The sequence below is a fragment of the Haliotis asinina genome, chromosome 1 (assembly GCF_037392515.1).
Source record: "Haliotis asinina isolate JCU_RB_2024 chromosome 1, JCU_Hal_asi_v2, whole genome shotgun sequence".
NCBI classification, from domain to species: Eukaryota; Metazoa; Mollusca; class Gastropoda; order Lepetellida; family Haliotidae; genus Haliotis; species Haliotis asinina.
Window position 1 is genome coordinate 82,858,735 of NC_090280.1, and position 12,660 is coordinate 82,871,394.

The 12,660-nt window shown below is 41.9% G+C and overlaps 1 protein-coding gene across 2 annotated transcripts; it reads right to left on the minus strand.

Moving 5' to 3' along the window:
* Positions 1–149: 149 nt before the first annotated feature.
* On the minus strand, positions 150–9,247 carry LOC137298136 (scavenger receptor class F member 1-like). 2 transcript variants are annotated; one of them, XM_067830255.1, is made up of 6 exons: positions 9,104–9,229; positions 7,822–7,897; positions 5,066–5,186; positions 3,075–3,440; positions 2,653–2,716; positions 645–1,002 (listed from the first exon to the last, which is right to left on the minus strand). In XM_067830255.1, the coding sequence occupies exons 3-6, from the start codon at positions 5,145–5,147 to the stop codon at positions 900–902; spliced, it is 615 nt and encodes a 204-aa protein (XP_067686356.1). In that variant the 5' UTR covers positions 5,148–5,186; positions 7,822–7,897; positions 9,104–9,229; the 3' UTR covers positions 645–899. The 2 variants fall into 2 exon arrangements, with proteins under 2 accessions (XP_067686348.1, XP_067686356.1); XM_067830247.1 differs by lacking the exon at positions 7,822–7,897 and having other exon boundaries at positions 150–1,002; positions 9,089–9,247.
* Between the last annotated feature and the right edge of the window lie 3,413 nt (positions 9,248–12,660).

The following is a 12,660-nucleotide window of genomic DNA, read 5'->3' on the forward strand; positions in this document are numbered from 1 at the left end:
CTAACTTTCCTAAGGTGAGACCACAATTGTAGTGGTGACCTGTGTACAGTGTCTGTAAATGATGGGGTTATTTCCATGTCACCATTTGCCCTCGTGAACCACTGCAGAAGAACATGCTGAACATTGTTTCGTGCAGTGTTTCTTGGTTCTGAATGGTACAATCGATTTTTAATGTATGAATGATCACAGGTATACAGATGGAAGAGAAGTGTCATAATACCCACGTTTTGTGACAGGACCTATATCTAATCACAGTTAACAGATAACTATTTCGTAGTCAAAGTGCTCAACAAACTTTTTGTCAACGCGTAAGTCGACAACAAAGAATATGAATGATAAATTATCCCCTCGCAACAATGAAGTTGTGGAGATATATAGGAACCAGTTCCATCCGTCTGTCCGTCCCTCCGACCGACCGTCACACTTTGTCCGAAGCATATCTCCTAAACCATTCGTGATAGCTTAGTCAAATTTGGTAGTCATGATAACCAGGATCCTTAGATGTGCATTTTGTGGTTAGACCCAGATGCCATTATTTGATGATTTCCGATTTTGTTGAGGGGTGACCTAAGGGACCCTTGCGATTTGACTCAAGGTCAATCCGGCGGCATTTGAGACAAGATAATAAATATGCATTTTAGCTCAGTTTTCTAAATTGTTTACTGGGACTGTATATTCATGACAAGAGTTTCGTATGCACCACACTTGAGACCGGAAGCACCGTCATTTGTTATGTTTGAGACACATAATAAGTTGTAGTTTTCTTTTGTTTTCTTGATATAATTTGGTAATTTTCAGGATATTCTATCTCTCTGGCAACCACACTCAAACTCTAGTGACTAACTAAAGAAACCTGCAAAATGTCAGTGGCAAAAACAAAAACGGTATGGATTTATGCATCAGATTTTAAGTAATGGTTCTGAAGACACGTCTGATTCCTTTGACACGTTTCTGTGATCTGCACCACTGTTTGAGGCACACAGTCGTCTCCACTGTATGAGGCTGAAAACGAAGATCCACTAATGTAAATTTTATATGGAAAATGTTTTATCATTGAAACAAACACCGAAGACCAGGATTCGATTCCTCACATGGTTACAATGCGTGAAAACCATTCTGGTGTCACCCGCGGTGAATTTCCTTAAATATTGCTAAAACTGGCGCAGAACTAAACTCACTCACTCATTCATTGGAAACACATTGCTCACCGAGTTTACGCAATAAACATCATCAACATTATCATAAAATCAAAAGCTTAGCTTTCTTCTTTGGTTCTGATACTCGCATTAAAGGTCACATGCAACGTAAAACACAACTTTGCAGATTCTGGTACCTTTCGGTATGCACTTACCGAAACAAATCATAACAAATGCCAATTCAACCTATAAAGTTGAAAAAAACGCGATGAAAAAAAAAGCCCGAGAAATCGGAGTTCAAACGTTTCACTAAATTCCCCCCAGCGCTGGGGGGAAAACTGGTTTCAACAGCTGTGCTGCGCTGCGTCCATAACGCATGCGCAGTGAATAGGTGCGCGGAGCTTGAAACAGTATGCATGCCCAGAGTATAAGGTAGTGAGCAGTAGTCTAATCTTGGTTGTGTACACAAACAAGTAAATAATCTACTCGTTACGTAAAAAAACTTGTTGATTGTGGTAAGCAGTCTCTGTCACAGAGAAAGCTCAGTGTTTGGTTTATTCACACCTATATGTCTGCCTGCCCGTCTGCTAAAGACAACATGCAGTACACAGCTTCAATGACTGACCACGTGCAATTTGAACTTAACACCTATCAGACTATACGACGTAAAAAAAAATAAGCTGATTTATGACTCGTGCACCCGAGTCCCGTCTCTGCCACATTATGTAATTAGGCACGTGTGATACACATGACATGTTTTTGTGTCTGTGTGTTGCAAACAAACTACATTCACTCTTTTCGGATAACTTGATCTGACGGAAACTGGTGCAAACTCAAAGTCCTGCTTTGTACGAATGACAGATTCCAGCCACGCAGTAGTTTACCATCTCTACTGACATGATTTTTCATTGGATCGAGCGCAAATTCAGCAACAACTCTATATACATTCTTCATGGATAACGACTTGTTTTAGTGTGTATGATTTTGTTTGACAACAGTATATGAATCCATACTGAAACGATGCATCAAGTACACAAAAAGAAGTTGTTATCCTTAAAGAATCTTACTTTCTTGTGACTAGCCATACTTATAAAAGGGCCATCAAACAGATCATCTTTCTGTACACACAATGAACCCTCAGCATATCAGCAAATGAAACAGCCAAACAGAAGCCGTCGTTACACTTGAGTGCACATCCACCCTCTATGTCTGGGTTCGGTCTCCCGAGGGCTTCGTTTCGGGGGAAGTAAGCCCAAGTACCAAATATTGCACTTTTGAATCGCGATTGTACGCTTATAATTTGGTTTATTTGTTTTTTTAATATGTCATGAATAAGTGATAAATGTGTTTTAATTATGTTTGATCTTTTGGTTGCATGTGACCTTTAACATATTTCATATCACCACAGAAACCTTCAACAAATGGGAATGAAAGACAGTTTATGAAGCCCGCATGTAAATACATGGAAAATAATTAATAACATTATATTAATCTATGTAAAGCAGTTACTACATACCCCACAGGTACGACGACAACCAATATGGCAACTGGGATGCCAATGGCAAGAGGGAGCGTATGATCTGAAATTGCAGGAAATGATTACAATAAATGCATACTAGTATCTTGTTTGGTTTCAGTTCAATTCAGTCAGCGTCGATGAACTGAGAAAAATATGAAAGTGTTAGTGAAAAGGTAGCACCGCAGACTCGAACCTAAAACATTAAAACGTACCGAAAAACGCGAATAATTTTAACTAGAATAATAATAAGTAAGAATTAAGAACGTATTCCGGTTTATTTTGTCTAGAATTTGTTAAGTTACCTTTGCCCCCACCCCACGTTTCCCATGTCCGTGTGGAACTATTCTTTTAAATACTGTGTTGGTTCATTGGCGTTTAAACCCAAATGAAAATGAAAAAAACAATGACATATATCTTACCATTACGCCTGTCGTCAGCTGGGTGAGATTCTGACGCTGAGAGGGGATCCATAGAAGACAAGTCTGTTTTATTTGAAGATTTCCCAGTGCACTCTCCTGACCACCGATGACATGGACCTGGGCACCTGGGACACTGCTTGTCACATTTCTTGCCGTGCCAGCCTTCACTACACTCCTTCTTACACGACACGTTGAATCTGTGGCACGTGTTGTCGGGGCACGTTGAAGGACATCTCTTCTCGCATGATATACCATAGAATCCATCACTGCAGTCCTCACAAAGTCCGCTTGGTTGACACAGTCCGTCCTTGCACTCCGATGGGCAGACCTTAGAACAGTTTCCTCCAAAACGTCCTGGCTTACAAACTGTTGAACAAAGCAATCATGCATTAACATTAACGTTGTTAAAAGAAGGACGCATATGGGGTAACCAACCACAGGCAAACTGTAGCGCAAGTGGGGTTGCGCAGCGTAGAGAATATGACCAGTATTCATATATGTGAGCGAAGCGAGCAAAGGTTGTCAAAGCACTTTCCTCGCTTCGGTTCAAAAACTATTTTTCATGTCAAAATAAAATATTGCCAATTTCAAAGGTACACTCCAATTTCCTCACTAGTTTGTGCTCTCAGATTTCCAACATCATATTTAATAATTACTCACGTGAAATATGTTTTATTCAACATTTTAAGCACCACTCGTGGTACATCACACCGTTCTTCGCCTCCATTACCCCTGCCAGCATCCGGTTCAAAGCAGTGAAGGAACAAGTTATTATTCCGTGTGGAATACATAAAGAGTTACCTCCCATGTTTCATACGCCTACTACGACAGAAGTGTGTTTATTGTAGAATATATGTTACAAAAGATCTAACAATAACGCCGACAGTTAAGACAAATACAATCCAACGGAATCATGATAAAATTAGGCAAAATGGTATATCTGTATAGTTTCTGCTTATTCTTGTTCCTTCACTCCGTTGAGCCGGAAGCTGGCAGGGGTAATGAAGGCGAAGAACGAACTGAACACCACTAGTGGCGCTTATAATGTTGAATAAAACATATTTCACGTGAGTAATTATTAAATGTGGGGTTGGAAATCGGAGAGCACAACCTAGTGAGGAAATGGGAGCGTACCTTTGATGGTGGCGATGTTTTATTTTGACATGAAATATACTTTTTGCACCGAAGCGAGGAAAGTGCGTTGCCAACCTTTGCTTGCTTCACCAGCATATATGAAGACTGGTCATTTTCTCTACGCCGCGCAACCACATTTGCGCTACAGTTTGCCTGTGAACCAACTGATGACGACGTGTGTTTATGAAACTTCAAACAATAATACTGTGGAATTGTGTGTTACTCCTAACAATCCAAATTGATCTATAGGTAGGAAATCTCCACCGCTCATTCGACGTAAGTTATGATGAGATTCCATATTTACCAGTGTGAATACTTTTATCAACTCACGAAATGTTTAAGCATCTTGTTTGGACTATTCTCATATTTTGACAGTAAGATGTTTCCCTCTGACAGACTGCACAATAGAATTGGTTGAAAATTAAAATATATTACAAAACATAACTGGAATTTAGAACACATGCTGTGAGCTCAGAATACATTGGGAATGTAACATTTATAGCACCTGACAGGTTCAGTATTTTTTCTCAAATTGTCAAAACAAAACTTATTGATTTAAATTCTTAAATTCCTTGGAAAATGTTCAAAACTACAAAATAGTACTTGTATGGGTTTTTTTATGGTGAGCGTTTAGTGTATTACAGAGTATGGCATGAGGTTGGCCATCGGAATTGCACCGAACTTTCGTCGGAGACCGACCGATCGATCGAGAATAGCAATTTCGAGCAACATCAGAGCTGGGACACCTGAAATAGCCTTGACACATTGGTCCCACACGGGGAATCGAACCAAGGTTTCTGTGTCTTGAGCAAATACGTTAGTCACTAGGCTGACCCACCGCCCCGTCAAAGACACACCTTCACATACAGTCGAAGATATGACAAACACAAGGAAGAAACACAGCAGGTCAGGGTCGAAGCACGGCGCAAGGGTAACCATCTCTTGTCCAACTTTAACGGCACTCGCAAAGGTACTGTCCTGCAAAAGAGTGCAAATGGATAGGCCAGGAGGAAAAACACAGCATGTTATATTCACACTATCTACATGTGATTATATTCATATATTGTGGGGGGCGCGGTGGGCGAACTGACTAAAGCGCCAGGCTAGCGATTCTGCGAGGTTGAGGTGTTGGGATAGAAACCTTGGAGTCAACTTTGTGTGCAGACTCTTTCCGTGCTGTCACAATCCCTAGTGTACAGTACACATCCGTGCGCACTTAAAAGAACCCACGAATCCGTTGGTATATAACCAGATGGTGGCCACATGGATACGTGCAAACACCTGGTTGCAGGTACAGCAACGTGCAGTAAAATTGGACAAAGTACTGTGACGATGTGTCCCAGTCCACCCAGCTGTCAATTGGGTACCTCGTTAGGATGAGAGAGCCACAGTAAACTAGTGCCCCTAGTGGCAGCAAGAGTTGTATACTCCCCAGTGAGAAGAGACTGATGATGCGATGTGGTGTTGAGATTGACATCCAGTGATCGAGGGACACAAATATCAGCGCCTTGAGCAAGCACTAGTTGCATGGATAGGTGCGCTATATAAATATCCAATAATAATACACTGACCCAAAAAAGAAACGCATAGCTGAAATCTCATTTTTAAAGTAGATTTTTTCGGAAAATATGGAATGGAATGACAATTAATGTAAATATTAAGTGTTTTTATAGTCAATACAACCAAAACAGACAAACAAACACAACCTCTGGTGATTATTCGCCACACCACAGCACCTTGAAAACGCTTTGTATAATCTGCACGTGGGAAAATCTGAAAGCATTATGCACCTGCAAATGCAGGATCTCAATCTTGATTATGATGGCTATAAAAGGGGACAGGTCCTGTTGCGATTCATTCTTCGAATTTCTTTCTATGCGACGTGAAAAATGCCAAGGTTAAATGAAGAAAACAGAAATAGAGCCATTGGACGTCTGGAAGCTGGGGAAAGTCAGTCATCAGTTGCCAGACGTCTGAATGTGAGGCAGGGCACGATTTCCCGTCTCTGGCAACGATACACGCAACACAACTCGACCAGAGACCGTCCAAGGAGTGGGAGACCAAGGGTGACAACTCCAGCACAAGACCGCTACATCCGGGTGCTTCATCTGCGTAATCGGGCCGTCACTGCTACGTATACCGCTGATCACGTTCCTGGGCTGCGTAGAGTCTCTCCACAAACCATCAGGAATCGCCTAAGAGAGCATGGAATTCGACCTATGCGACCTCATGCAGGACCTGTTCTGCATCCCCATCACCGTCGTGCACGTCTTCAGTGGTGCAGGAACGTTCGGGCATGGAACCTCTTGAATTGGAGGAGGATCTGGTTCAGCGATGAGTCACGTTTTCTGCTGTACAGACATGATGGAAGGATGCGTGTTTATAGACGTCGACATGAGAGATATGCTCGACAGTGCGTTCGTGAGGTCAACAGACACGGTGGCGAAGGTGTAATGATGTGGGGTGACATATCTATGAACGGCAGGACACAGTTGGTGCATGTGCAAGGGAATCTCAATGCTGTACGCTACCGGGATGAAATTCTGAACCGTCATGTTGTTCCTACAATTGACGCTAGAAGGGAAATTTTCCAGCACGACAATGCAAGACCGCACACAGCACGCATTACCACGGATTTCCTTGCCAACAACAACATTACAGTTCTTCCATGGCCCTCAAAATCGCCAGATTTGAACCCAATTGAACATTTATGGGACCAATTGGGTAAACGGTTACGACGTCGACAGCCGCAGCCACAGACACGTCTACAGTTGGTGAATGCGTTGCGAGATGAGTGGAGAAGAATCCCACAAAGGCGGATACGACGTCTTATACAGTCAATGCCCAGGCGATGCAGAGCAGTGATTGATGCCCGTGGTGGTCACACCAGATACTGACTTTCTCACTATGCCATGGAAAATAGAGACGCTTAATACCACTGTGAATGATTGTATATGTCTTGACACACATTTGTTAATACCCGTGTGAATTATCATTGCTCAAGTTCCATTACTTTTTGTGCAATTTAAGTTAATAAATCATCTCTCATAACATTGGATTTTCACCTATGCGTTTCTTTTTTGGGCCAGTGTAATTATACGATACGCAACAAAATGATGTTTGAGGAATTGAATAAGGAGCCCTTGACTATTTTCGTAGGTTTACAATGGGACGAAACGGTAGTCATGTTATTGTTATGCTAAGTGTAGAACCCTACTGACGTCGTCCTATGTTTTGCTTGTTAGCCTTGTTTACGAAGACATCTTGACAGGTCCTTTCTGCAGATACTGGATCTGATCTTTTCATATAGGCTCGCTCTAAATGAAGTAAAATTGGTGATACCACTCACTGTTAAAAAGGATGTTCCCTCTCCAAGAACTTAAAGCATTCTCTCTTCAGGAACCTACCACCATCCCTGCTGTGAGTACCTGTCTGATGCACGCCCCGCGTACCTGTCTCGTCCCTGCTGTCTCTATCTATCTGCCCTCGCCCCCCCCCCCCCCCCACCATACCTGTCTCGTCCCTGCTATCAGTACCTATCTGACGCCCCCCCCCCCCCATTTACCTGTCTCGTCCCTGCTATCAGTACCTATCTGACGCCCGCCCCGCATACCTGTCTCGTCTCTCCTGTCAATATCTGTCTCACGCCCGCCTCTCGTACCCGTCTCGTCCCTGCTCTCAGTACCTATCTGACGCCCGCATTTTAAAAAGAAATAGATTTGTCAAATGACTTGTTAACAGATAAATATTTTATGCTCGGTAGTTTAAATTAGTAACTCAGATTGTTGGTAATTCGCTGTATCCTCAAAGGGAGTTAAAATGCTGTGAAAATATTATCCTCCTGGGTGTGTACGTAAGTCCTAAAACACCCGAAGTAAAATTTAATCTTCCACATTATTACACTTAGTATTCTTGACATCCTAACTGTGGCTAAATTTGCCTACCATCGTAGGTGTAAACCCAGCTCCTAGGTCCGTATTCATGTAGATAGGAAAGACAGTGCAAGTCCCAAAGGTCTTTAGTATGGTGATCTACCTTCAGTTGTTGACGATCACTAGCCTGTCGTTACATTGTATTGTCCAAAAATACTTTTTTTCCTGATTTTAAAGATATGTGCTAGCTAGTTTTAACCCATTTTGTAATAATCTAGTAATTTTACGGTCCCTTACTGGCAGGACTTTAAATTTAAATGTATGTATTATGAATCTTGAACTAGTTTTAGTCATGATATGGCTGACATATTGCCGATGTGACTTTAAATCGTAAATCACTCACTCACCCATTCACCGTACCACGTACCTAGCTACCCCATCAATGTTTTAAGTACCTACCTGCCCTGCAAAAAAATTACATCCCCCACACCCGCTTATGTACATGCAGGGGCGTAGCAATCATTATATAAAAACATGGACTTACACTTGATTTTTATAAGAAAGATCGACAAGCACTCAACACTATCTGTGGTCCATAAAAGATTTGGCCACCTATCGGGTTTACACGAAAAGAAATGCCTTGCTCCCTGACACTGTCCATCGATCCCTACCCTACGTCCTTACCCCCGATTTCATGTATATACGCCATCCCGCAACATGAACCTAGCTGTCATACGCAATTCAAACATTGTCTTTTCCCCAGGACACTCAAATTTACACATAGATGTACCTTATTCTAGATGCGTTCATAAAATCGCCCCTTACGTCACAATTTTCATGTTTTTATCAGTTTCATGAGACATCGCGATTCTTAACTAATTTAGAGTATTGGTTCTGTGAGGGGATTCGTACTTTCAGTTTGATCGTACTTTCTGTTTGATCTGCACTAGTGCTTGTCGTTGGTGCACAACAACAATCTATTCAAAGCCATAGTGTTACTAAGCTTACTTGGGTCACGCTGACCTTTGGTGTGACTGCAAGCGATACAACGACTGTATATCGGCTGGTGTCTCCGCTCATTGTACCATTGCATCGGACATGTACCAGGCAGGAGTGGATGTGCTTTCAGATCAACTACCCCGCCACCATGAAACGAAAGTAGAAACTCTTTTATTGGACACACCGTGTGGCGTCTTCTTGACTATTGTGTAAGCTCGGCATTGGCAAGTTGAATGGAACGCCACGACCCAGAACAGCTCCTCGCAGCGATAGTGCGTTTCGCCGAGTTTATTTATACTGTCAGCTCCCAACATAGCTGCGTTTATCATGCACGAACCGTTCGGCAGAACAATGGGTAGTTTGGACACGTGAGCACAAGTTATCGTCCGGTTGGCTCAAAAGCGGACCGGTGAATTGCAATCCAACTCGAAAACTCAAAAAAAAAAAAAATAATATACTCAATGAAACGCTGATCATCATCAAAACATTTTTGTCCTAAGAAAAGTTGTTGTACTTCCCGAACACTTGGCTGTTCCTTTCTCCGCACTCCTCCCTCGTGACAAACAGCGAACGGTGTCAATATTTTAATTACAGTTTCTTCAACAATTAAGGCCTCTCTCGGTCGCTCTCTCTCGTTAGGTAAGCGAAGTTACAAGTGATGAAGCAAAACGATCGCGGTGTCCAAGAAGGGATGGAGACTGCGCAGAACAGATAAATGAACCAATAGCTTTGTCGGCACTTGATTTACGTACGTCTGGCTGTTCATCTCTTTGCACTCAAATAGTGAGCTGTGTCAAAACATTTGTGATGATTTGCAAGACAACTTTTTTCATATATTTAGAACATAAATTCTGCAAAGAAACTCACAGAGTTGGTCTGATGTTTTGATTATGATCAATGTTTCATTGAGTATTATATGTTTATTACCTTTCGAGCTGGGCTGCAATTCATCGATTCGCGTTTGTGCCAAACGGACTAGTACACTTATTATCAGGATTCTAAGTGCTCGAGGTGGCATATGTCCGTAACACGGCCCATTGTACAAGATTTTATTAATATAATAAGCCAAGACCAGATATTTTTTAGGTTACAGATCTCACCAGATTCTGTTTGCAATACGGTACTTTAATTAATCATTCTACAGTATGTGTCATTTTATTTATCTGTAAGCCATTAGTGCTACGATGATCTCAACTCCGATAGTTTAACATAGACTTACGGCAGTCTTAGCACTATGATCGCTTTGAGGTACGGGGACCAGATTACTTGCTCCGCCTGCTTGTCACAAACGCGTTCACGGCGCTGGCTCATCTAAAACTTGTCAAGCAGTAGTATGGTATAACAATCAAAACACGATTCGCACGAACTTTGCAATTTTTTGACGACAACCTGTTTCCCTCTTGTTTCAAATGGAATGTTCTGGGAGGCGTTCCCATATATGCAAATTGGGGTCATTTGTCAGGTAATATGATAATACTAGCTCATCTAATACATGTCAAGCAGTAGCTGTGGATATATTGATCACAAAACAGTAACCTGACAACCTCTCTAATGGGTAAGCTATCCCCAATAACATGAGACCTTGGAGCACCTGTCACTGGTTCGATATCTTGTAACTGTATCACACGTGGGGCTTTGAAACTCATCCCTCGTTCTGACATGCGCAGAATCGGTTGAAGCAACTGGTGCAGAGAGATCATGAAATGGTTTAGCTTAGTTTTACGCCGCACTCAGCCATATTGCACATATATGGCAGTTGATGAAGTTTAGTGAGTGACTTTAGTTTTACGCCGCACTCAGCAATAATCCAGCTATATGGCGGCGGTCTGTGAATAATCGAGTGTAAACCAGACACTACAGTGATCAACAACATGAGCATCGATTTGCGCAATTGGGAACCCATGACATGTGTCAGCCTTGACCAACCGATCCCGTTAGTCGCCTCTTACGACAAGCATAGTCGCCTTTTATGGCAAGCATGGGTAGCTGAATGCCTATTCTACCCCGGGACGATGAAGTATAAGGACTGTCAGATCTTTAACATGCAGCAAGACTGAAATAGCTGAAAATGTACAGACTTGATTCAGAATAATCCTGCGATGTTAACACAGACTTACAGCATGGTACTCGTGCTATGTGTACTTGGTGGTTAACGCCACACTCAGCAATATACCAGAAATAGAGCTCCAGTCTGCATAAAAATCGGCTTTGAACCAGTGACCAACAGCATGCATGAGTATCGATCCACAAAACTGGCATACGATATCATGTGTGAATCAAGTCAGTAAGCCTGACCAGTTGATCACCTTTGCTGAAGACCACTTCCAACCTTCTTCAAAGGTTGATGCTTTATGATGATGGAGGAACAAAATACAGTATTTGACGTTTCGGCAAATCACGTCCCAATTTCGGTTATGTTAATCACTCCGTAGATCACGTTTCAGTGGGTATGTCGTCCCCCAAAAGTCAATATTGGCTTGTTGCTTATTTGATCCCTACATGTGACGTTGATAAGACGCGCTCTGCAGCATTTATTGAGCGATTATGTATCTATTGTCACGTTGGCAGTACTTAAGGCATATAATCATGTGAGAAAGGTATACGACATTGGCGAATATCCACAAAGAACTTAATTAGACACCCCTTGTAGTTTTGCAGTGATATGTTTTCAACACGTACATAATAATTCTCGAGGGGAGAACGTGTCTGACACGTATGATCCTTTCACTCACAACAAAACAACAAAATGATTGGAATCCATGTTGATGTTATGGTAATGACTGCTCATTTTAAAATAAAAAAGATTTTTTCCAGATATGTTCCAAAGGGTTAGGATAGGGGTACATCGAATCGTGCGATACTTCAGAGACATGTGTAAACCAAGTCGGTGAGACTGACCTCCCGATCACTATTGTCGCCTCTTGCGAAAAGCATGGGGTGTTGAAGATCACTTCTAACACGGATCTGCAAGGGCTTTTATGTTATGATAGAGGAATGAAATGCAGTGTTTGCAATATGCAAAACCAGTGAGCTACTGACTGTCTCGGTTACTACAGCACAGAACAGTGGCTGTGAGTACCTTGCCCTCTGCGATACACATATAGTCCATGATGATATGTATAGAAAATGAATATTGTACATTGAAATCCAACAATTATAGACCTAATATATGCGACACAGAGTCTTTATTTAAAAACTCCTGTTTCTGAAACTCCATATAGACCTTGAAACATATAGACACTAAATAACAACCTCATACCATACAAAGCCAACAGTGGTAACACGTTGACAGAGTTTGTTCTTACGCCGTTTTAATCAATATACCAGCAATATCACGGACAACACAACTGGGCTTCACACACTGTATCCATGAGGGGAATCGAACCCCGGTCTCCACCGTGATGAGCGAACGCTTTAACCACCATGCTACCCCACCGCCCTCCGTCCTTCATGTACATGTTATAGTGGGACGAGTGAGTGAATTAAATTTTAACGCCAAATCGGCATTATTTCAAATATCGTTACTAAGAAAGTTATACATTTATAAATAAAGAAAAACAAATATATAACATACATATCTG